Source organism: Aythya fuligula, chromosome 1 (genome assembly GCF_009819795.1).
Source record: "Aythya fuligula isolate bAytFul2 chromosome 1, bAytFul2.pri, whole genome shotgun sequence".
NCBI lineage: Eukaryota > Metazoa > Chordata > Aves > Anseriformes > Anatidae > Aythya > Aythya fuligula.
In genome coordinates this window covers 47,362,538-47,389,125 of record NC_045559.1, presented here as the reverse complement: position 1 = coordinate 47,389,125, position 26,588 = coordinate 47,362,538, and the positions used below count along the sequence as shown (strand labels likewise).

General features: G+C 36.2%; 1 protein-coding gene across 8 annotated transcripts in view; it reads right to left on the bottom strand.

The window, feature by feature from the left end:
- Nucleotides 1-764: 764 nt before the first annotated feature.
- The window catches only part of NR2C1 (nuclear receptor subfamily 2 group C member 1), a 53,332-nt gene continuing 27,508 nt past the window's right edge, over nucleotides 765-26,588 (bottom strand). For 6 of the 8 annotated variants that reach the window (XM_032185661.1, XM_032185641.1, XM_032185650.1 and 3 more), the window contains 13 exons: nucleotides 26,347-26,577; nucleotides 22,944-23,025; nucleotides 20,449-20,628; nucleotides 17,918-18,065; nucleotides 17,745-17,835; nucleotides 16,220-16,404; nucleotides 13,308-13,355; nucleotides 12,590-12,752; nucleotides 11,430-11,551; nucleotides 9,488-9,627; nucleotides 7,684-7,821; nucleotides 6,900-7,005; nucleotides 5,817-6,376 (listed from right to left, as the gene is read on the bottom strand). In XM_032185661.1, coding sequence (XP_032041552.1) covers nucleotides 6,202-6,376; nucleotides 6,900-7,005; nucleotides 7,684-7,821; nucleotides 9,488-9,627; nucleotides 11,430-11,551; nucleotides 12,590-12,752; nucleotides 13,308-13,355; nucleotides 16,220-16,404; nucleotides 17,745-17,835; nucleotides 17,918-18,065; nucleotides 20,449-20,628; nucleotides 22,944-23,025; nucleotides 26,347-26,577 — 1,809 coding nt within the window. In that variant the 3' untranslated portion in view covers nucleotides 5,817-6,201. Of the gene's footprint in view, nucleotides 4,934-5,816; nucleotides 6,377-6,899; nucleotides 7,006-7,683; nucleotides 7,822-9,487; nucleotides 9,628-11,429; nucleotides 11,552-12,589; nucleotides 12,753-13,307; nucleotides 13,356-16,219; nucleotides 16,405-17,744; nucleotides 17,836-17,917; nucleotides 18,066-20,448; nucleotides 20,629-22,943; nucleotides 23,026-26,346; nucleotides 26,578-26,588 lie in introns of those variants that run through there. The other 2 variants (XR_004253139.1, XM_032185686.1) reach the window with 2 other exon arrangements.

The window sequence follows — 26,588 nt, the reverse complement described above, 5'->3', positions numbered from 1 at the left end:
TCTTTGGGGTTATTTCGTACAGAAGAGGAGGAAAGGCAGGACTGGGATTTTTTAGGGATGTTTGTTAAGCAGGGAGAAGAAAAGAAGATACCCCAGAGTAACCAAGCTGGAGAGTTCCCAGTCTGTGTGTTATTTACCCAAAGAGCACTTGTCACTAGAGAGCTCTTCCTTTTTCCATCACAGGTGACCAAAAGGCTGTAGGAAGTTACTGGTGTGAGGAGAAGGGAATACTTATTAGCAGTCTGACTGGAGAACAGGGTGCTGTAGGAGTGCTGAGAAAGGTAAGTTTTTGAACAGAAGCAAGAGAGATCCTGGAGTAAATGCTAATGCGGAAGACAGTCTAAATGTTTACTTCTTGTAAGTCATCTGTTCCCTGCATTATCCAAGCTTTATCTTTTATCTGTATCAGTGGGTAATTCATTTTCTCCATGATACTCCATTTACTGCATGATAAAGACATTTCAGAATTGAAACATGGAAAGAGTGGTAGCTCCTCTCTCATTTGGAATGCACTTATAGGTTGTCTGCATATTTATGTCAGTAGCACAATCATTTATAAAAGAAGACTGAAACAAATCACACTTTTTCAATTATCACTGAGAAATCAATTCTGGAATGAACCAAAACTTGTGATATTTTCACAAATTTGAACAAGAATAAATTCACTATTTATCCAGTAATATTTAAAACTGAGGTAATTCAACCTGAAGTCTGTATTTATGTAAAAAGAAAAATGTATTCAGCCATATTTTAACTTTCAACCTAAAACCGATCCACAATGAACTAAGTAAACATTTGCAAATATAGATTATTGCGTTGTATGGCACAAAGACCTGTGATGAGAATTCATTATAGCAAATTTGTATGTAGTGTTTTAAAGGCAAAAAATGATGGTGAATTAAATTTTATAATAAATTATTACATTTCCAAATACTCAATTGCATTGAGCAGAAAATAGTAAGCACAGAAACAGAGTTAATAGCAACAAGGGCTAGAAAACGGCAAGATATTGCAGCTATCACAAATCCCAGAGACTGAAGGTAATTGACACTACTACATAGTAAAACAGAAGTGAAATATCCACAAAGTTTTTGTAATCATATACACTGCTTCAGGTCTATAGGACAGTCGGTATAAAACACTAACAAAGTGATAGGTTATTACAATTGTTTTCTATAATAGAAAGTTACAATTTATTTTAAAAAATACACCCAAAATAGAATTTTCAAAATTTAGTCAGTTTTCAATACATTTACAGTGATTTTGTTACACCACAGCAGACAATTACGTTCTAATGCTTACAATGAAACTGATGTGCTAGGAACCATAGAAGCTGAACAAAATAACAGACCAGTGGCTGACTTTTGATGACCCTGATGACCACAGAAGAGGCAAAATGTATGGACAGGTTAAGTTTGTAACTGCGGAAGGTATTGCAATTAAAGTACTTTTGGAGAAAAAAAATAAAAATAAAAAATAAAAAAAAAAGTTAAAATATAACAATGATTTGTACCAGAAACGCCACCAGTATGGAATAAATAACCCAAGCCCATGTATACATGTACAACACACATTTTCAAGGAAAATGTTTCAAACTAGTCAATTCATTATGTGTAACGTTGCTCCCGTCTGAAGTGACAGGATTCTAAAATGTATAAAATAGTTTTTCAATTCATGTGATTTATATTAAAATGAATCTTCTTGCTCTTAACATTGAACATTTTAAAGCTATTGAAACTAAACTTGTTCTTTCATTGGCAAAGAAATTTATTATTTTTATGGCTAGAAAACGCCACAGTTTGGTTGAATCCTGAATAGGTATGAAAATTGTCAGAATGCTGAAGCTCAAAAGTTTAATAAAAATTTAAAGGAGAAAGGAGAATGTCACAAAAATAATGAGATATTTTAACATCCATGGTTAAGTGAGATTCACTGTGTACATTTTTGTTAGCAGAACAACAGTCTTACTAACAGCATGAAAAAGCAGTAATATTTGTAATATTTGCCAGCTTTTCGTTCAGCAAAGAACATTTATTCACAGGACTAAAAATAATAAATCACACAGGTGGTAATGTGAGATCCTGTCACCATAAAAAATAGCTGTTCAAAACGTTCACAGCCTGAGCTGAAGGTAACTTAATATGCTCCATTTAACCGAGCAACAGTTATCTTCAGACAAACCAAACCAAACAACAACTTCATTGTTTAGACCTTCCGTAAGATGCCACATTATTCTCAAAGAAAACTGCAATGGTCAAGAGCCAGAAATAAGAAAAATGCATCTTCATCCTTGTATTAATTTACCTGTTTTATAGCTCCTATTTCTGAGAAATCCCAGTTATGTAGCATTCCTTATCAAGAGCATGAACTCATCGTTTAAGAATCCAAAAGGATTAAAGAAAAAATCTTGATAAGAAAAGTGAATAAACTGAAGGAATAACCAGCACCATCTGGCTTCTTGATCATTGCAAAGAAAGGAGAGATTACTTGCTAAGCAGCACAGACCAGCCTGCACCTTATGTTTAAACCAGTACTGAACTTACAATGAAAAAATGTAATAAACTTTGGGGAAAAAAAGTTACTTACCAGTAGCCAGAGCTCTTTGCAATGCATTGCATATGTGCACATTATCTCTACAGAGGTCCAAATATCAGATCAGGTACCCAAGATCATAAAATGTTTTTTTGGGCCCTCACAATACTGCAGGTGTGCGCTCAAATCTCCCCTTTTGTTTCACTTGGCAGTGAGTGCAGTGCTTACGTATTTTGTTGGCTACACATAGAAAGGGAGAGGGTGTATGGTTATCGCACACGTGGACAACAAAAGCAACTGGAATCTCTTCAATATAAGAAGTTTTTCTTTATGTGCATATACATGGGGCCACACAACCCGTAATTAGCTGTCCCCACATGCTCAGAACAAGGTGGCTGGCAGACACGTCTTGGCAATTTGAAGATTTCTTGAACTCACTGTCCTTTTGGCAATGATGCGTACAGGTGTTATTGAGCAAAGCCCCTAATGTAGTTTGAGATATCCCAATTGCTGATGGTGACATGACCCTATTGTTCTCACACAGAAGTAATAATGTCTGTTACCAGGCTTGGAGATGGCTGTCCTGTTTGGTCTCTCACCTGGTCAAGATAACTAGATTCAAGATACCTGACAGTCTCTCGTCATGTGCAAGCAAGATGACTGACGATAATCCCTTGCTACCCAACATGTGAAGGAAGGGTAGACTCCGATCTGGAGACAGGATTTAAGAAGAAAAACATAAAGGGGTTGAATTCCTGATTTAAGTTACTTATAAAAAATCCCAGATGAAGCCCTGGAATTTGCCAGGAATACAGCAATAAGAGATGTGGGAGGGGAAAAAGTCAGCCACTGGGATCTGGATCTGCTGCTGCCAGCCAGAGGTGACAGGCATCAAAAAAGAGCAGCAAGGGCACGTGTAAAACACCTGAAAGTCTGATGTAAAACATGACTGGGGTTCTGGTGCTTTTGAGGTAAGACACCCTAAGGAACCAGTAATCAGTGGTGCTGGCAGTCCACGTTTTGGTGAAGTTGGCTAACTTGTCTACGAGGCCACACTGGGCCACGAAGAGGAAGCAATAAAGGAAATCCAGAGAAAATAGGGTTCTGTGGCCATGTTCTCCAAAACACTGCTCTGTTAAAGATATACATGATGAGGAATTCAATCCCTTAAGATTTACACCTGTATGAACACTGGTGTTTTCTCAGCTGTTTCTGCAGCTAGACAGTGCAAGAAGCCACATCAGCCAAATCTTTTGGGCAGCGGTAAACAAGAAACTGCTTACCGTGCCTGAGGCTCAAGCTCTGGAGTAAAAAAAATCTGCAAAGATGTGAGAGATATTTGCACAGTCTGCTGCATTTAGAAGGAAAACAAGCTTTTATTTCCATCTTGCTGTTATCTGGGTTACACAAAGCTGGAGAAAACCGGCATAGAATGCTTCCAAGATTTGGGATGCCCAGGAAAACACCTCCAAAATGTTCAGGAGTAAACTCCTGTCAGCTTCCTTAAAAGGTTTAACAGAGGTAAATCTCCAGGAGTGGGTTAGGGATAACACGGGGCTGGAAAACAGGGTCCAAATTTCTACGAGCTGAACTGACGAATGATGCATGTCCCATTTGCACCTTGGTCCTACAGATGGCAAGGTGAGCCCGTTACCACTGGGACGAGAACAAGCGCAGCACATTGGCAGCAATTGTTCACACAGACAGTGAGGCAGGTTTCCTGGGATACAGAAAAGACGTCTTCCTTCTTCATGAACTCCAGGGAACACGAACGGAGAGCCTAATCCTGCGCCTGCGAAGGGTGAAACGTGGGAAGGGAGAGGCACCACAGCCAGCTCCAGCACTCAAGGCTGTCCCCCAGGAAGTCCTTCCGTGCCAAGTTAGAGCAGGGGAGATGGTTCCACCCCATCGGGGGTCCTCAGCACCAAGCGTTAGGGTCTGTGGTACTGTATATGGCTGATCCTGTAGAACAGCCTCTGGTTATAGAGCTTGGGCAGAGGAAGAGCCAAACAAACTGGTTAGTGGAATTAAAAAAACCACAATAATTCAGTGTCAGTGACTGTTCTCTGATGCTTTTTGGATGGTTGAGATCCTCAGGTGCTGAGAAAAAACACAGAACTCACCCAAGCCTCATCTAGTAGTCCTTCAATGGAGTGGCCTTGGAGCGGCTGGTACAGGCTGGGCAAAGGCTTCCCTTTAAGGGGATCTTTTGGCTAAGCAACTGGGTGAGGCTCTTCTTCACCCAGTGCTGCCAGAGAAAGAAAAGTCCTGGGTAAAGAGAACTGGGCCTTGATCCAAGCTTTAGATAATCCCGAGTGTCAGCAGTAGACCATCACTTTCACTAGGATCCTTCTCTAATTTTAAGCAACGGCTACTAAATGTGCTAGGGATGTACAGCTTCCTGCAGCAAAAAGAAGCAAGGAGCAACCATACGTTAGAGCATTACGTGGCAATGAGGCACATGCCTCGAGAGAGAAAAGCATTTGAATCCACCCTTAGATGGAGGCAGATTCACTCAACATACATGTATATAAAGCATCTAGACCCATTTCTACCAAGGAAAGGAAAAGCAGCAGAGGCCAGGCTCCTACGAGGAGGGAGCCTGTTATATTTGAATTTGTCTAATTGAAATTTAAAAAATAATCATATGAGACTGGTTGGAAAAAGATAGCTAGACAGCTAAAGGCTAACAACAAAAAATAATTTCCAAATCCTATGCAAGAATAATGACATGAACACATGCACAGAACTCTAAACACAATTCGTTTCTCAGAGTGATGGCTGAAATAAAGTTAAGAGGCATCTTGAATGCCTCCATCCTCGTGTGCTGAGTATGAAAGGGGGTGGGCTAGTGTGAAAAAGCTTCAACTTGTGAGACCAGTAAAAGCAGGAGGCTGCTTTTTGAATACCTGCAGTAAACACTTCATAGTTTTTCATACTATAAAACAGCTGATATCTACCAATACATAATACTACAGCACAGTATTCCTCGCATCTACACAGCAGGCAGTACTGACCCTTTGCAGCTTCACTTTCAATCAACTGCATCAAAATGTCAACAGAATATTTTTAAAATTTGAAATTCCTCTACCTTCCCTTCACTTGTAATAGTATACATTTCATTCAACAAGAAATTGATTTTTCTTCAAAACAACAGCAAAACTCTAAGTTTGGTTATAAGGGTCTCATTTCCATGGAGATACTGGCCTTTTTGAGATGTTTGATCATGTATTTTCCATTTATTCAGTGAGAAAGAACTAGCAGCAAAACACTGAAAACACAGCTCAGAGAGGAAAGTTAATTTATTTGTCTAAAACATCAAACTAAGTTGAGATACCTTAGTTCAGTCAAAGCTTCTTCAATTTCTTCACAAGCCTGGACTTCATAAACAAATATTCCAAGTTCATCTATCTACAAAAATAGGAGGGACAATTCTTGACTTTCTTCAGATATCAAGTTAATTTACAAGTCCTTGAAGATCAGATGAAAAATAGGAAGCGATCCTATATTCCTTAAGACACTCCACCACATTTCCCAAGTGTACTGGAAAGGAGGAATATTCGCCTTCTTTGGATAGGTGCATGTGAAGGCTTATTGCCATCTCTTGGAGACAGGGTATGCATTTACATCACCATGACTGCCATGGTGCAGAATCCTTGATTGCTACTTTTATACGGCGTGACCAATTATTTGAGAGTTATAGTCCGCTGTCTCCATGCGCAGGATATATGGGATGATGCTATCAATCTGAACGTTTCCGATTAGTCCTGCAAAGAACAGCTCCTCAGTGATGGCAGCACTCATCAGCCTAAGAGCAGGCAATCGGAGAAGGAGTCTAGACAGTCTGGAAAGTAAGTTTAGTAGAAAGTGTTACTTGGTCACACAGTTCGGTGTTGTTCAAGTATCAGTAACAGAAAAAAATAACAAGGAACAATACTGGTCAAAATTTGCTATATCTAGTTCATGAAAGGCTTAGATATGTAAGTCAGTGGAGTATATAGTTAGTCATGCCTTCAGTAGTACAAAAAATGCAAATATGTAAGTCTATGTGCATGGACTCTACAATGTTTGGACTTAGACTAAATGAGGAAATACTCTACACAGGTGCAATTCAAAATGAAAAAAAATACTTCATTAATTTTATTTCCAATATTTCATTTTGGAAATTAGTAATGATTAAGTAGATAAATTATATTCATAATATGTATGAATATATACATAGTATTTTAAGTGCTCTAAAGGTAATTTCTTATCTTTAAGAAGGTAAGAATAAAATGCACATATTTGTAACAAGAAATACTGTACGTATCAGTATCATTGGTGCTCTGAAAAGAGAATCAATCAAGTAAGCATGTGAGTTTACACACCTGTACGTATCATCTGGATATGCTTTTGTTACATAGTCTTGGAACTCCATGTAAGCCTTTTCTTGAAATTTCTCAATCTGTACCACATTTTCTAGACCTGGATGATCTGAAAGACACCCTATATTGTTATATCTGTTCTATATAAGGTGCATTAAAATCCCTGCAGATTATCTACTTGTAAGCATGCTGAAATGATTATTTGATAGCTGTAGCAACTTCAAGCTTTCCAACAGTTTTAATGAAGGATGCTGCTTTACCTCTTTTTTTTTTTTTTTTTTCCTCTACATTGGTGTTTTCCTTCATTGTTTATAATACAACCAGACATTCCAAAGAGTTCAAATAAATGCAGTACTTTACATCATTCCTGTATCCTCCATATACCTCTGTTCTCTGTGTTGCATGGAACAGTATTGTTCCAATACACTGATATTTATTGGAATATTGTATGCATAAATAGCATTCGTGGAAAAAGCAAATAATAGCATCAGTCAAAAAAGCAAATTAAAAACTATGAACTATTTGTTTCCTAAACCTGTAGAATCATAGAATGGCCTGGGTTGGAAGGGACCTCAAAGATCATCCAGTTTCAACCCCCCTGACATAGCTTACCTAAAATATACCCTTGCGGAAAACACAGAAAATTCTTTTAAAGGTTGGATCAGATGATCTTAGAGGTCTTTTCCAACTGAAATGATTCTATGAATTTTTAAACTAACTTTTAACACCTTAAGTCTCTATAGTTGTAGAAAAAGAATAAATGTTTACATTAAGAATAATTACATACCAGGACTGAAGAGTACGATTGCTTTCAAATATGCATATTCATATCCATCCAGGCAAAGCTTAACCATGCTGTTACAGAACTCTTGCAATTTGAAGATATGCTCCATTACTAGTTTTCCTCTGTCTGTTGGCAGCTTATCTGAGTTGACACATACATAAAATATAAAAACCCTAACGTCAACACACGTGCAAAAATGTAGTCACACTGGATTTTTAAAAACATTAATCATTTGTATTAGATCAAATAGTGGGGAATCTGTGCCATCTATAAACTCATGTACTAGATCTGAATAATCTTTACACCAACAGTTCCTGTCACTAAAGTTTCCAATAATCAGAGGTGGACTCAAGGTTGGAATATTCAAGGAAAGACTATTTATAACTAAAGACAACATTGCTATTGCAGATCTACACTGTATATCTAAGAGTCAGGTGCAGTATTTGTATTTACTGATGGGTTACTTTAGTCAGTCAAAGACCATGCCACTGCATCTAGGGGAATGTGGTTGGTGCAGAGCTATTCCCCTTCGGTAACTGGAAGACATTGGATATAAATTTCTGATCTGTACACTCAAACTGAATTCCCAAATTAATAAGAATATACATTTGTAGTAATGATAAAACCATCATTAATTATTAAAGTTTTTGGTGAACACGCTTATAAATTATGTAGATTGATGTAAATCCCCAGTCCGTTTCCCTCCTAAAGATATTCACAATTTGTTCATATTTATCCGATCCGTTATGTTTAGGGGTTTAATCAATTTGTTTTTATTACAAACTATTGTTTATTTAAATCAGGATCTTGTGGATATTTTTTTAAACCTGAAAACCCCTAAGAATGAACTCTTTAATCTCTTCATCATAAAAGGAGAAGAAAAACTTATAATTTAGAGAGCTATTTTTCCATGGTTTACCAATCTCTTTTTGCATCGCATTAAAGAGAATAACAGCAAATAATCCTAACTCTAGTTAAACCTGAAAATGCTAACATTTTTGTATGTACATCTAACTTAAAAATGTGCTAGACTATGAACAGATAAAGATTTTTTATTTTTTATTTTAACTGAAAGACTCCCTTACTTCAGTTTGAGTATCACTCAGAAGAACATTTCCTTCACTGTAGAGTAAATGAAAGAGAAGGCCAACTTCATTTAATGTAAAATATGCAAAAGATGCAGGACATAGGATAAAAAGGAAGGAAGCATACTTATTGCAAATCTGCTTGGAAGACTTGTATGGAGTCTAAAACTAATATACAAGCCAAGTTATGTACAGGAAGTACATCACGAAGGTGGCATTCGGCTGCTTTGTTTCACAGCTATGAACAGCAAGACCAGTTGGGTTCTTCTTTACACCCTTGATAGAGAGGAATCATATTCACAGTATACTTGTGTTCTTAAAGTTGAGGCTGCCTGAAATATTCCTATTTTGAGCTGAGGTACACCAACAGAACAGCAGAACACTATTAGAGTTCACACAGATATCAAACACGATTTAAAAACAAAACAAACAGTAAAAGCTAACCTGCATCAGAAAGATGGGCAAATTTTTATATATATATATTTATTTATTTATTTTTCTTTCTTTTCATTTTGGGGAAAGGAAGCATTAGCATAGCTGACAGCTGACTTCAGAAAAATTGCCCTAAATTTCCATCCTGTTAACTGTAGTTTCTAGTATTATTTTGTGTCAATACCAATTGTTAAATTCTATGAACAGTAATTTTTCATTAATAATTGTCAAAACTTTAAAACCATGATGTAATTCCCCAAGTCTGCAAATGTGCACAATATTCACCTTACCTTGCTGTAAACTGCTGTGAAGGTGATTAACGAACGCAGTTAACATAGTCGCCACATTCATAACTTGTGAACACTGTGCAAGACCAAGCGTAAAAAGTTCGTTCCAGCAGGCTTTTACTAATGATATGCTGTTATCCTGTCTATTAAAGAAAAAAAAACAACAACAACAACAACAAAAAAAACACATTAATTTCACTCAATAAAACCAGCCACTTGGCTTTACAGTTTTTTAATTTGAAGAACACTTCATAAAACATCCATCTAACTCAATCACTGCAGCCAGTACCAGAATAAATTAAAACACTAAATTAATTAAAACGCTAGGATTAAAACACATTTTAAAGTGACATTTGTGAAGAAATCATTTTTGATTTATTGATCAAAAAGGCAACAGATCTCTAACAGAAAAACAAGCTGAAGTTACAGTAAATGACAACTGTCTAGGTATATTCTATCATTTCCATCATGCTAGTTTTCCTAGCATTCACACTCATTTTTAGGTAAGATTTATATGCATGGGCAAAATCAAAGTTTGCATTGTTGCTGTATTCTGGTTGTAGAATAGACTCAAAAATCATGTTTTTTAATTTATTTTTATTTATATTTTTAACTTGAAATCTGACAGCTTGGTGCAATTTCTAAGTTAAAAGTACATATGAAATGCAACATGTGAGACCAAGTTCCTGAGCTTCCTGACTTACATTTTTTGTATCCTTTTCATGTTTGGAATCGAGTTTAAAATACAGACTTCAAAGTATAAACAGAAGTCACGAGGATTTGTTTTATTGTAAGAATTAGTCCTCATATTAAGTTTAATTTTTAGTCATTTTAATATATTTTTTAATGCTGAAGCTTAAAATTAGGCCTATTAATATTCAGCCCTTCCATATTAGTAACCTAACTTTCAGCGATGCCAAGCATCTCTAGCTTGTAGAACTCAACAGGAGCTCAGTACCTTATAAAAAGGAAATCCTACCACTGAGGAGTCAAATTCAGGTACCAGTTTTAGCCAGTAAATATAAATAATGGAAAGTTAAAAGAACCACATGACCACATGAAAGTTAACCATAGGATTTTCAAAGAAAACCATATTAAAGCTAATCCATTACTTTATGGATGATCAAACTTATACCAGAATTAGCTGATCACACTTAAGTAGCCTCAAAAAACTAAGTGGCTGTAACCAGCCTGATTAGCATTTCAGTAGGAATCCTTGTGCACAAAAATGTACTAAGCAACATCTTGATTAAATTAGCATGTCTGAGCCAACTATCTTGCCGAGACTAAGGAGAACAGTGCTTGGGGAGGAAACCACTTGGATACAATTATCTTACAAAACAATTAGCGCTTTGCTTTGGCTCATCAACTCCTCTCAACTGCTAATACCATGAATTTCTCTTTATTTTAAAATTGAAATATGAGTCACCCTTCTAAAAGTTAAAATTACACAGCACACAATGTTCTCAACTTTAAAAAGCTTCATTAATATATCAAATAAGCCTGATTAATATATCAAATAAGCCCGTGATCTTGACTGGGACTGCAAATGTTAGCACAGGTGAGTATTAACAACATTCAGAAAGCCTACTCCATTTTCTTACTCAAACTGACAAATATATCGGGAAGTAACATATTTCCAAAAAAAATGCAGATTTTCTATACACGTCTTGTTAAAGCTTTTTAGATAGGCAGGTCTTTTGTAGATTTTATTTTAAGAAAACAATTCCCATTTGTTGTTATAACACTACTTTGCATTGTCTCTCTGTTGCAAAAACTTTTTAAATGTACAATGACACAGTTTACTATGTTAATTCGCTAAGTATTTTGAAATCCTGCAGGGCAACAATTTCTACTAAAATATCACATTTACCCACTTTCCCCTCCTTGCTATTTAACAGTGTTTATTCACAACATGAGCAAATAAGAGTAATTGAGCACTTACCCTAAAGCTTGGAAACACGGAATGGAACGCGCCCAGTGCATGGACAAGAACAGCAGCCTGGAGGCAGACTCGCAGATATAGTGAACATTAAGATATTCAGGCATAGGAGAAGGCATGGTGAGCTACCAGAAAATAAAATAAATAAAAAATAAATGCAAGTCAATTATTTTACTTTTTCCGTATAAAACATAATATGAAGAATAACTTTCAAGGCTTAAGAGAAGCAAGTAACATTATTTTTAAACTAAACTTGAGATAAGCCTGAAATAAAATTGAATGACTGTTTTTTGGCTTACTAGCCACACTGTGTATATCCCACAGTGACTACAAAGCAACAAAAATAATAAAAATTTTGATTCTTAGTTTAGATAAAGATTTATGTCTGGGAACCCTGGGGATGAAAAGTCCCAAATAAAACTCATCTTTGGAGGCATTATGTAAGGAATAGAAGTTTTGGAAGAACCACTGTAATTAGAATGATGTTGCTTGCGCTTACATATAGATAAATACGTAACTTTCACCTGTGTATGTAAAGAAATTGGGAACTGACACGAAATTCCTAATTACAGCATATTACTTTTATCCTCAGAAATCAAAATTTTGTAATAAAATGGTTTGGCTAAGATAATTTAAAACAAAACTGACATTTACATTAGAAATATGTGCCATTGAGTGCGGCAACATTTAATGAAAACTAAAAGATAAGCAAGACATTCAATTTGTCCATGAATAATATATGATATTATATATGATATATAATAATATGATGAAGAAAAAAAAAAAAAAAAGGTAATTCTTACATGCTCATAAAAGGAGAAATGAAGTGAGAAAATATTTGCCTCTCTAAAAAAGCAACCATATATTTCCCTTAGCTGTTAAAGTTTTCCATGTATATCCCTTTGCTCTGATTACCTACTACTTCTAAGGTAAAAAACAGTAAAATAAACAGTGTAAATAAACAACTGAGAGCTGTTAATTTTCCCAAGCAAACAGCTACCGGTGGACGGTGGACGAAAGCAGTGCATTCATCAGAAATGAATGCTGATACCTGAATAATTACTCTTCAAAGAGATTCAAAAGACAACGTAATCAGATCATTAATTATGTTGTACCACCAAATTAAAATGTTTATATAGCCAACAATAAAGAGTATTAAGTACCCTGAATGCTACATGGGCATCACTGAGCAGTGGCCCCTCTATTTCAACGAGATTCATGCTTGTTTCTCCCCCGATCAGCTGGACGCTGCCTTCAACACTGTCAGAGTTCTGGCACGCTGCGCTCTCTCCTGGGTTTAATGCTTTTGCAAGGGTATCAAAGGCCCTGTGTGATCAAGAAAAAATAATAAAAAAAATCATCTTAAGAGACTATTTCATTTTAGGAGGAATCTGCACATGTCTGAAACCTGTATTCTGATGTCTGTTTCAAATAACAAAAGAAAAAAAAAAAAAACAGAAAAAAAAAAACAAAGACTTGAAAAATAAAAGTCATTAACATGCTTTTTCTGCCACTCTACAAAATAAAATCCCTGACAACTGAAACTTACAGTGTCTCTGAAGCAAAAAATTAGCAGCAGATCCTGTTCGCACTAGTTGCCAACAGATTCACAGTTTTGACATACTGACTGTGCTGCTGAATCACAGTTTGCCTTTCAAGATCTCTTTAGTGATGTTTACTGAGAGTGCTGGCATAAGCATTTTGAGCACATGATCATCAGGCTGCTGTTAAAACAACTTACTGCACGTGTAAATTTTACAGATTTTTGCTGCTAAAAAGCACAAACAGAAGGAATAAGCTTCTGTAAGCCATGAATTGTGGTTAGTTTATTCAACTTAATTTGAGAAGAGAGCTTCTAAATATGTAAGAGAAAGCACTCACATGCTTTCAATACCATCCTTAGTGTCCCTTGAGGTGGGGCAGCGACTCCTGTGAAGACCAAGGCATGCGCACTAACATTACTGGGGAGATGCCAGGAGGAGCACAGATGTATTACTCTTTATTTTCCTGCTTGATAACACATCCATTGTGTGCACGAACACACCTGAGAACCAAAACTGATACATCTACAGTCACAAATATACAGACTCGATTACTGCCTACAGACAGATGACATATCCTAAGAGCAGTATCATTTGTTCAGTCACATGAAAAACTCACGCAGAGATCTGAAAATTTTACAGAAGCTGATTATGTGGACATGATTCTCTATTTGTTCAGATGTTTACTGCCATGATATCTAAAATTACTGATTTAATATCCAAGTCTGAAGTAGAACTCTGCCTACCTTTTCTTCCATACTCCTTTGCTACCTACATATATTAATATACTAAAAAAAAAAAAACACTACCCTAAGTGCATACTGTGTACAACATAAACATTTACAACCAAAAGAAACAACACAATAAACTAGCTGCTTACACTGCCTTAGGCTTCAGATGGTGAGTTAGCTAGAACAGTTTTTGATCCTAGCCTAGGATCTAGCCTGCACACCTTTTTGTGCACACAGGAGGGTGACTGGGGAGTGCACAAGTGGACTACACAGATGTACCTGGCAAGTTTTCTGTCTCGCATGTATGGAAAGTGAGCAGAAACACAGTGCGCTCATGGGCAAGTTCTGAAGTTATATTATCCTTCTGCTAGGAAATCTGAGTTTCAGGCTCTATGTGGCTTCCTCTTAGTCATCTTAGGTATAATAAGGCAAAATCGGTAGCTCAATAGCAGCTGCTTAGGAAAATAGGATCTTTTCAGAGCTCTTGCATGTAGCAGGGACAGAAATGTAAGCCAGGAACAAGATCTCTCTCCAGCAGGTAAGGCTATATGCCTCTGCTATAACTCTGTTTTTATTCTAGCTTAGGTTGCAGCGTCCTTTTCACATAATGTTGGGCAGGTACCCTGCTAACCATGTCTGCCATTGGTACTTTGTTTCCAACTTATTCTTGGATGTCTGCTTTCAAATAAATCTTCTGCCTCCTATATCATAAATTTGCAGAAGAAAACTTGCAAAAGTAAGCAGAAGGTTTGCTTTTTAATGGCTCTACACTGTAGGTCCTTTTCATGTATTGTGTCTCAACATGAGCAATGGTTGCAAGTTAAAACACTATGGAAAAGAGAATCCAGACCAGAGCTTGACTTGAAGTTACAAAAACCAGCTCACAAAGTAAGAAAAAATGTATTATCGACATTAAATACATCGTATTGATACCCTTTGTTAGAAACAACTTTGGTTCTCTTTTCGTCGAGCTCAGCCACTAACAGATATATAACAGGACTCCTGATTAGCTGTAAAATATGAACATAGATAATGAAGCCATTAGAGGACAAAGCATGTAACATTACAATATAAAAGCAGCGGAATACTAGCAACAAAGTTATACGCTAAGCCTGTGTCAGCAAAATTGAAAGCTTAACTACTGTAGCTGCAAGCAAGGGAATATAACAAAATACATGAAAAACACTGATAGATAAAACCTGCTCCTTGACACCTCTTAAGATCATTTTCTTCAGTGAACAACTGTGTCCATACGATCAAGCTGGCACAAGGTTTGGCACGGAAATCAAAGATTTCAACAGAAATGTTAGTTTTCTGTTTGAGTAACAACTTCCCTTTCACAGGAATATTTTCTGTGAAACTCCTTGCTGGGGATCTGTTGGGTGACCTACTAGACACGGGTACACGTTAACCTGAGCCAGAGCTCTTTCAAGCTCACTGGCTGAGAACTTGATGGATTTCTGTAGACAGATTTTAAAACTGAGCAGAAGCACTGAAGTTGGCAAAAGCAAGCATTTGAAAGTGCCAGGAAATAAACAAACAGGTAATCATGCAACCTTATTACTGCATCTTATTGAACAGCCGTATTACTGACTGATGTTTATCAGCACGTACAACAACACTCCTTACACTTCTTGTTCTTTACCTAGGAGAACACAGCAGAGGTCCAAATCAGCACCTATATTAAAGGTCACACTGACTTTCTAAGTAGCACATATGAAGAAACGCAGAACAAATGCATTCTGCTTGCACTTATACTGAGTAGTAGAGTGGAGTATTGGGGAAATCATGTATTTGAGTCAGTACAAACTACTTTACTATATACCAATCTTTTTTTCTTGATCAATTTACGTATGTATTTTCAAAACAGCATGTATAATATAGATGGAGTGTAAAGAAATATTGTTGGGACAATTGTCAGAAGCCTGCATGGAATGACAATCAAGGAAGAATGTGATTCTGACTGAAGGAGTAACTAAGTACTACAGAGAATACCTCACATGTATGCTCACCAAAATGGCCCAGTTAAAACCAGTGCAGGACACAAGTTCATAAGATATATAACGAATGCATTTGTACTGACAGTGAGCATTCTTTGAGTTCTCCCATCTAGAAAGAAAATCCTTTTCAAGCTTTTAAGGCAATCAGCAGCTATGGGCATTAAACTACTTACACAGATGAAATCTTTAAGAAACAGTTTTCCAGGATGATACAAAGTACTATGAATATAGTAGAAGATCTAACACACATTGTTAAGGACAAACAAAAAGTATGAAAAACAGCTGATTTACATTGAAATTAATTCCAAGAACAGACAACTGTGAATATTTATTTCTCAAACCAAACTTATGATTTAATTTGGAATAATCTTACAAGATTGCTCTTCAACATGAGCTCATGCTCTTACTACTACTATTTTAGATGCAGATAAATTACTCACATTGTGATGACTTAATTAATGCTCTGAATGAACAGAGACATTCTTGAGAAGTACAATATTTTCAAGCATAATGTGCCTTACCTCGTAACATCACTACTAGCTTGTTCTTCTTGCTGGAGTTCAGATAATGACGCATCTCCATTACTTAAACTCTCAATCATAGATAGCTCTGTACTGCTTTGAGACATGTCTTTGGATTTACCGAGGTTTGCTAATGATGTCACCACGTTTGCCAGTGTACTTAAATCTCCCTGACAGGCTTCAACCTAAGGGAAAATTATAGCTTTTAATTCTTTCATATTGGCAGCAGATAACTTGTAATATAAGAATCTAACTTCTACAGTAATGAACTGAGCTTGTGAATAGACCTGTAAGAAAATTATTGTATTCATTAAATGCATAATCATAATGTAGTAATTAGACCCTGCACTGCTTCTAAAATATGAAATATTTGGACATTTACTTTTACAAGTAATAGCTATCTATTTCTTTCAGAAGGAATGCTACAGATGGCAAGCAAGTGCAGGCAGAAGTTTCAGCATATCCACTCACTAGTCACTAACTGGGACTGTAAGACTAAACTAGATAGCATTTTTATCATCTTTCTTTCTTTCTTCCTTCCTTCCTTCCTCATGTAAATGATAGCATAGTAATAGGAGAAAGTTTGAAGAGGAGGAACATACAAAAAGTCACCTTTAAGCAAGCAAGAAAATAACTCTGCTGCAGCCTTTTTGTTAGAACTTTATTTAATTGCAGGGGAACAAGCTGTTTCAGTAGTTACCAGTACTTCAAGCAGGCAGTTAAGTCATATTTCCCACCCTACTCCACAATAAATAAATAAATAAAAAGGAAAACGCACGTTCACAGGCAAGTAAGCTGCTACTAAAACCAACATGCTACATGTCACTTAACTCAGTCATACAGGTAGTGTCAGAAAAATGAAATGGAAGAAACATTTGATGAGGCCTTTTGCAGACAGAGTGAGGAAAAATGCACATAAACAGTGTGAGGTAATTTAATATCAGCTAGAAAAATACAGAAGCTTCCCACTGTGCATGTATAGGGACATTATCACATCAATTTAGTGGATTAGTATGCGTAACAAAATGGAAACAAATGAAAACCAGCTCATAAACATATCAGAAACAAAAACTGTTTCTCAGACAGCGCTTATTAGATTTGAAAAAATATTAGCAATAAAGGGGAAAAAAAAAACAACTAAGTGTTTTTGAAATGCACTGTGATAACACCATAGCCATATAAGGTTTTACAAACACCTCACTGTACTGGAACAAAAGCAATCTCTAAGTGTCAGGATTACCACAGACAAAGTAAAATAAGGTGGCCTTCAAGGCTCTCCAAGAATGGGGGAGGAAGGCATTTACTTTGCAGTTTTTAGCATTTTTACTATGCAGGGCTAAAAGAATTCTCCTGAAGAGAAGGCATCTACAACACTGGGCAATATTGTAAATGAATGTTTTAAACATGAATTTATTAAAACAAAGGTACAACAAAACAGAACAACCTTCTATCCCTACATACACCATTATAGCAAACAAAAAGTATATGAATTAGCACTTTATATAGCAGTCATATCATCATATACCTTATCTGGAGTCATCAACACAGTAGGCTCACTTTTTATCCCAGACTGATGAATGTTAACAAACATTCCTGATTCCAGCAGACCTGTCGACCTGACACAAAACAGCACACATTTTAGTTTTGGGGTGATTTCCAGAAACAGAGACAACTGCTTTTGGAGTAGAATATACGTACCTTGCTGTTTCATTGTCTGTTACAAAAGTTGGAGTTGCAGCTAATGGACTGCGAAGATCTTTCCGAATGTAGATCTTTTCTGTAGAAGCTGCACAGTTTGAAGACTTTTCTCTTGACACTTCAATAGGTTTCCTCTCACACTGCACAGCTAATAAAACAGTATGAAACTATTATGTCACATCACAAATCACAGTCTAAGAAACAATCCTTTTTTTCTTGACTTACTCTTCAATTTTAATAACGATTCTGAGTATGTACAGAGATCATAACTTAGAATATATGTATAACCAGTAAACTAATAGCTTGAGTAAAAAACAACACACACACTTGTTTTGTTCTTAATGAAATGATGTAGTAGTCAAAGTCTGAGATCAAATGTACACAATCTGAATAATTTTCCAAGTTACAGTTAAGACAGAAATCCCCTTATACCTTGTTTAGTTTGGGTCTTTAAGGGGAGGCTTACTGCTTCACTCTCAATTTCACTAGCCACACTCTCAGTTCATTTTTAAAGGACAGCAGGTCATTGAACCACATGACTTCATACACTTAAGGAAGCTTCCCAAGTTAGGAGCTTAGAAAATAGAGGGGGAAAGGGACATTTGCCAAGCTCAGTTCAGACCATTCAAGATCTGGGTGAGATCTTTACCCAAAATCAATTATGTAATAAAACAAGCAGATTTTTAATTTGAATAGCTCAGTGAAATTAGGTGTAATGAATCTGTGTTTTATCCCATAGAAACATCACCTTGTCTTGGATGAATTAGAGAATATTAAAGTGAAATTTAAAGTATAATACTCCATGGTGATTTATCCAGCTCTCAGGAATAAAGCCAAAGAAAAACTTGTAAAATCAATCTGTAAACTCAATAAAAGGAAAACCAACTTTCTGGAAAAATAACAAACAGTAATGCAATGTTGTTACTATAAAATGTAATTAATAAAAGGTATTTCCAAAGTAACTATTTAAAAAAAAAAAAAAGGATTTTTTCTTCTACAATTTTAAATTTGTACAAGTCGTTTTATAGAATGGATTATGATCCTGGAACAGTTATAAACCCAATCTGCACATAATTTAAAATGTGCATCAATTCACCAACTTCATAAGCACTGGCTACTGACTAGCAGAGCCTCTTTAACATTGTATTTCACACAGAAACAGTTTAAGCCTATGGAGAGAACCCTGAATGTTGATTATTTTTTAAAACAAAGGAAAAAAAAAAAAACTTTCTTCTGTTATGCTGTTATGGAAAATGTATAATGAAGAAAAAAAAACCTTTTAAGTTAGTAGTAGACTATGATACTATTTCAATTTTTGTAGTGATAATTATTACAAAAACAACGATCACAGTATCATCAAGTATTGAAGTATTGTCAATGCCATTAAACCTACCCTGTAATACACGAATGGTGCTTTGAAAGGGTGGGCAAAAATCTTGCTCTTCCTTTGCTACCCCTGTACTCCCTACCTGGATCCAAGTTTGCTGAAAAGGGGCCAAGACTTCTTCAAGGGACAAATAACCACTCTGAAGAAGCTCCAGCTCCAGACAGTAGAGAGTTTTCTTTCCTAGAGTTTTCTTTCCTCTCCCTATTCCACTGAGAAATGAAACTTCTTGTCCCAGAACAATCCTTTCCTCCACGCAGTCTTCCCCCAGGACCCAGAGTTCCCTTTTGTGCCTTCTGACCCCTAGCCCCAGCTATTTTGTGCTGTGGAGGGACAAAGTCCTGCCAGCTGAACTCAAGTGTAACGGGAAGATCCACTTCATGCCCTAAGCTTTCCCTCCCTTTCTGAATTCATTTCCCCTGTGCTGGAAAGACATTACTGGCTTCTGCTGGCAGATGGGGGGCTAGAAGGACAACATCCACAGAGGTTCAGAAGGGTCAGCAAAATACAGCCAGATAGCACAGAGCAGAGAACAGCACTAATACCGTGAGTACAGCAGCAGTGTGGCAGTATTTGCACTGAAGTATTCTTGTATTGCTTTACTTCTGGTGTTTTTAGTATTCTGATACTACAGTGGTGTTAAGGTATCACTATGTCCAGTGTAAGGAAACCTAAAAAGTAACTTGAAATCTGTAGGAATTGGTAAGAACTGCACTCTGTATCACTATGGATCTCTGCCTTGTGAGTAAGGGTCTCTGCAGAGCTTTGCCAGTAACCTAAGTTGTGGCAAAAGTGACAAGAAGGTAGAGGGATTTAAGAAGTTCAGTAGCTTAAAATACACATAGAAAAGTTGAATTGCATGTGCAAAAAAAAGGTGGAGACATGCTTGACATTTGCAGCCTAAGAGCAATGAGTCATTCTCTTTTACCACATGCAACGGGTTTAAGTTTGTCAAGCAATAGACGTGCTTGAAGCATTTCAGGCTTCTGATCACACCAAACTTGCGTAATTCTTTGAAGGAAAAATATATGATATAAAAATATAAAATTGAGATAACAATCTGTTGTAATATTATAAAGTATATATTTTGTAGCACAAACCTTAACACAGCTGCCAGCTAAAATGATTTACACTTATTCAGACTTACAATCTTGTTTCATTCCAAACGCTATGCATCTCTGCAGCCTACAGTACTGACATCGATTCCGGTGGTGTTTGTTGATAACACAGTCTTTTGTTCCTCGGCATGAATAAACCAAATTCTTGCGTATACTCCTTTTAAAAAATCCTTTGCACCCCTCACAAGTTACTGCTCCGTAGTGACGCCCTATTTACAAAACAACAGAAATCATAACATTAGTTTTACATTGTAATACCTCTTCTTTACAGTTTTTCTTTACTCTTATTTTTCCCCGTAGGTTACAGATCTTAAAATACAACTTGTGGCTATAGAACAACACAAAAATGTAAGTGAAACACATTTCTGGTATAGAGCACTTCAACAGGATACATTTTTCAAACAGGCAAATAACCAAGAGCTTATTAATTTCTTGCTGAATCTGTTGACAGCAGTGTTAAAAAAGCTAACAAAAGAGGTTATCAAGAATGCAGAAGAAACTCTTAAGTTATACATGCTTTAGCAACTTAAAAAAAAAATTACTTGACTTGTAATGAGGCAAGTCCTGTTATTACTGATTACAAATTCAGCTGTAGAAATTCTATGCGTTGTGTCTAATGGAAACACGGAAACTGCAAATATCACATTTGTCAGCAGTACGTATCGCTTCAAAGCCCTACTTTCACCTTTCATTTTCCTAAAAGAGTAATGCTACATCATTAGTTCTTTCAGTAAAAATCTTAAATGAGAGAACTAAAATAGAAAAGATTTTTAAAAATCTGTTCTGTGAAATTTCTAATACTAACACATAAAAATTGCTTGGATGTACTACAGAAAGAAGTTTAAGAAGTAAATTGTTTTGATTCTTCTATAGCACAAATTAAAAATATTACTAAAAAGTACTCCTCTGATTAAGTTATACTTGGCAATTCCAACAGTTACAATTCTGTGATGAAAAAAAAATTAAAACCAAGATCACCGACAAACACTCAGCATACATACTGCAGAGACACCAAGGCTCCTCTTTGAACTTAGTAGGGCTTATTACAAAAATAAATCTCAAATATGAACTAATTGAAGAGAAAATATATTTTTAGATTCTTTCCTCATTCTTCTCAAACTTTTTTTTAGATACATCAATCTTGTCTGCCTGAAATTTCTGGAAATTCTGATTTCTAAGTTTTCTAGACTCCATTATCACAACCATGTTGCCACACTACTGAATGTGAAATTTACACAGCATCGTACATATTAAGTATCACTAAGTATAACATTTTAATAGCAGCTGGGCTTATGAGTACTTCATCTGGCAAAGCACTCGGGCTGCTTCTTCACCTGCTCTTTGATGCAGCTTCTTGCACTTCAGTTTGGAGGTGTCTGAAAGCAGTTGGCACTCCACTTCTTGCCACATGGGAGGCTCCCCAGCACCTACAGCTGCACAGGGAAATATGGCACTGTCCCCACATTCACTGCCAGGGCTCAGTGTCCACGGGAAGGCCAGGATGAGCAGCACCTGGGATCACCAGCCTCTCAAGGTATGCTCCAGTCCTCCACTGGGGACCCAGAGCTGTCCTCCCAGCTGGAGCAGGCCAACCAGATCACCTTACATTTGTTTGGCATAAATTTCCCTTGATGTGGGTGAAATCTGACATACATTTAGAGTTCTAGGAACTATAATTCTTATGCTAAGTTTGGCTGCAGTAGAAATGTTAGGCGATTTCATTTTCTAGGCAGTTTGCTCTACATCCTACTACCTTTCATGATGAAATCCTACTGTTAACTACTTCCCTCGTCTGCCCTGCATTTTCATACACTCTATTTCTGTCACTTTCAAAAAGGAGTATTTAATTGCAGTTCCCATATGTTGATGTTATTGGAGGTCCATTACACAGATTTCAATCAGACTAACCACAAGAATCTTCTGAAGGAGCCATCATTTCCCTACTTAGTCTAATTTTAGCTAACTAACTACACTGTTCTTAAGCTGATTTTTAACTGGAACTATAGTGCATTTGTGCAGTTTTAATCATGGTTCTTCAAGTAACTAACTGTCCCACATAAACCTAAGGTCAGCAGGTTTGTTTTTTCAGATACCTACAGTGTCCTCCTTGCCTACTGGTTTCATATTTTAAATAACAAACAGTTTTCTCATCTATTTTAAGAGAATCTGACAACAATAACATAGTCAGTTCACTGCATGACCTTCTTTTAAGAAAAAAAAATCTTACGAGCAAGTCACTTAAGTTATTCTGTCAGTCAATTTTTATAATCCAAATTAAAATGCATTAGCCTAAGAAAGAAGGGCAAAAATTATCTAGTAGGAAACATATTTAATTTTTGATGTAAAACAGCAATAAACAAGTCCCGCCCACAGACCCCAGAGTAAAATTTAGTGTAACTATCTGCTGCAAAAAAAAGAGTGTATCTTTCCTGTTTGTGTATAATATACGCAAAGCATTACGTAGCTTGAGAAGAATTTTATACTGCTTTTATAAAATTGTACTACCTTAAAAAAAGTTAAATACCTGATGCCTTGTCTCCACATACAACACACAGATCAAACACTTTATTTAGGGCCTGTTCATTGGGAGAGTTGTCTGTTAAAATCTGGAAGAAAATAGGAAAGAATTTCATTTTTCTTTTTCTTACCATCAAGAAAGATTAAAATAAATCTCATGCTTGTGGATTTCTTCTAAGATAAAGGACTAAATCTACAAATTATGAACTTTTCTTGAGTATATTTTACAGTCCTCATAGACAAAAAGGAGCTGAGCTACCTGCCATGTCACTGAGCTCCTAATCAGGACACAATGAAGTATTACTTGTAATACTTCCAGTAAGATTTCAAGATTTTGTTTTATCTAAGTATTACCTCTGCAGAATAGACTGATGTTTTGAAAAACATTTATCATCTGTATACTCATTTTGTTGAATACATACCTTTTGTTGAATTTTGGATTTACAGTGTAATGACTTGATCATAGTACAAAAGAGGTAAAAGCATTAAACAGAAAAAAAAAGCCTTGAAAGGGCTATTATTTCTACTTTCGTAATTGTTGATTCATTTTTACAATACACATTTTTAACAATAAATTGGTGGACCAATAGAAAACATACTCTGACCAGTATCATTAATTATCAAGTGGATAGTTTAGCTTTCAGTAACAGCTTGGCATTATCTCTGTATTTGTGTCTTGTCTTATTAATTTATTTCTGGAACCTGTAAAGTTTCATTAAGCACATGTTAGAACCACAGCACTACAGTGCAGGCACTACAGCCTTCTATTTGATCTTCTATAAAGATCTATTTGATCTTTAAGAACTGTAATCCACTGAGATAAATAACATACATTAAAATAAACAAAGAAATAATCCAAATGATCATGTAAGTAACAACCAAACACCATCTTGACAATAACGTAAAGAAGAAAAGAGAAAATTATTCTTTCCACTAAAAAGTGATATAATTTAGAAGTTTTACAAGTTTCTGACTTCCACAGTGTCTTAATAGGAATTCAGACACTCTCATTCTTGCTTTGCATATTCAAAAAAGGACCTCTGATAAGATGAAAGATTACTTAATGAAAGAAGAAAGTACCCTATCTTCTACAGAGAAAATTTAAAAATCACATTTTCAAAGTTTGGAAACTATTAGATTTACATATGGGAATGTGTAAGAAGTCTATTTCCTTCTAGTCAGTCTCTGTTAACAGCACTGTCTCAGAGACTTGCCTATTAAGTTTTCTTTTAATATAGCATCTTTTTAAGAAAAATAATCATGACAGGTTAAAAGAATGTTAACTTTTCGTTCCTTCCTGATTTCCATCATCACCATTATGCATATTCATGACATGATATAAAATATATACAAACAAATTTTAAGTCCTTCCATAGATGAAACCTTCACTGAAACTGGAAGTTCCAGATAAGGAAGGACGACAGAATTTGGCCCAGGAGGAGATTAAAATCCCAGACTCAGAGAACTCATCAACTGACCTTGAATATGTAGAATAAAAATCGGTTATTAGAACAAAGAAGAGCCACTGAAGGTGAAGCACATGATCGGAGAAAGGATTTTGCAAAATGTGTCAACGTAAAAATGAGATGTAATAAAGGAGAGATTTTCTGTGTAGCAAATGAACAGGCATTTCAAGTGAAGGCTACAGAAGAACGACAAAAAAGACAAAACTGGAGATGAAAGATCATTTAGGAGAGAAAACATGAAAGGGGCCAAAGAATATGAAGTCAAACAACAAATGAATGGTACTCTATATTTCACTGACTCTCAGTGGAGAACAAAAACAATCTCTGCCACTACATACTAGCTGACAACAGAACAGCCTAACTCAACTAAGAGAATATTTTGTTGCCTCTCAAACTCAGCTACATTGCCAAAATTGCCTAAGCACAACTAGAGCTTTTAATTGTCTGTCCACACTTCCCCTATACCCGAATCTTGTTCTTTAAACCAGTGTGGCACTCTTCTTACCTTTTAAACTTTCTTCTGAAAAAATCTTTCTATTAGGATTACTTCAAATCATATCCCACTGCTTTATATGTCTGTTGAGGACTACCTAAAATAGGGAATGTATGATACCACCACACATGCTGGAATTCCTCTCAGTTGGATTGACTTTTGATACTGCTTGCACATGTGGGTAGTGAATCGGAGCAGTGGCCTGGCTCCTAGAAAAGCAGAAACTAAAAAGATCAGGAGTGTTCACTTGGGAAAACAGATTACTTGAAGAAGGATATGATAGTGATTTGTTAAAAAAAAAAAATCAATTGTTACTACTTTTACTGTATAGTTTTTACTGCCATAGGATATTATACTGACCAGAACAGAAATGGTCTATCATAAATAACAAGAAAGGTTATTAACTTTAGTGGTAGCTATCAAGTAAGGTCTCACTGCATTCTCCAGATCAGGAGGTCCCTCTAAATCATGAAGTAATGGAAGTGAAAGGGTACACTCAGAAGAATCATTATTTATGTGTTCAGTTTTTAATACATTTACTCAAGCACCTGTTTCTGGCCATTTTTTAGGTGTGAGATACTGGACTAAATGGACTGTAGCTCTCCTAATGTTGCCTGGCCTGCCACACTGGTGTAATATAATGGCAGAATAAATGTACACGGGTAAATCAACACTTGATAACTGTGCTTTAGCTGAAGTGCAGTAATCTTCTACTTCATGTAGAAGGATCTTGTATCTCCCAGGTCTTCTGGGCATGCTCTTCTCCCTCTTGGAATCAGTGCTATCACATGCTCGTCTGTTGAGGATATGGGGCAGAAGGCTTGAAAGTTGGAGCATAAGGACTAAGGAAGCAGCACATACAATGTATGGTGGAGTAAAGAGCACTGGGGACCAGTTTAGGGAGTTACAACCCTGACTAGTAACAATCTCACATCATTTTGGGTTTTGTAAATGCAGAATCTGTAGTGCTACTTTCCCACTGTCACTCCCTACTAATAGTCTCCCTGAGAAATTGCCTTGGAGTACAATTCACACAGCAGTGAACAGTAGTTACGACAGTGTATGAAAAGGAAAACAAGGAGAAGGAAATGTTAAGTGATGAGGACGAGAGAAAAGATTATTTTTTCAACAATATATGAAAACGGAGAATCAATGAAGTAGCAATAAAGAAGGACTGTTGGTACATCTAGAAATGACAAAAAAGTAACACTTCTTTCTAATCTCATGAGCCAGGATATAAATGGATATAAATCTTGAAAGCAGTAAGTTCACAAAAAAAATGTGTTCTTCATAATTTCTAAGTATCCATAATGCATCCTAATGCAAGAAAAAAGTATAGCATTAAAAAAAAAAAATTGAAAAAGGAGAACCCAGACAGACATACTTGGAAATAAAAACATCTCTTCTTATCCCATTTGAACCAAAAGTATGAAATAAAGTGGATTATCTACCTGGATGTGTTGTGCAGATATATCAGGGGATGCAAAAAACAGTTGGTTGACACCTGCAGCATCTGGAGTTGCTAGGATTACTTTTCCTGGAGTGGAATCTTGTCTGGCAAGGATCACCTTGCTTGGGGTAGAGCCATCATGATTTGTTAAGATGAACTGCTTGCCTGCTGAGCTCTGATCAAGTGCTGTAACAATCTGAATCTTCTGGCCCGTCTGCTGATCTGTGACAATCTAATAATACA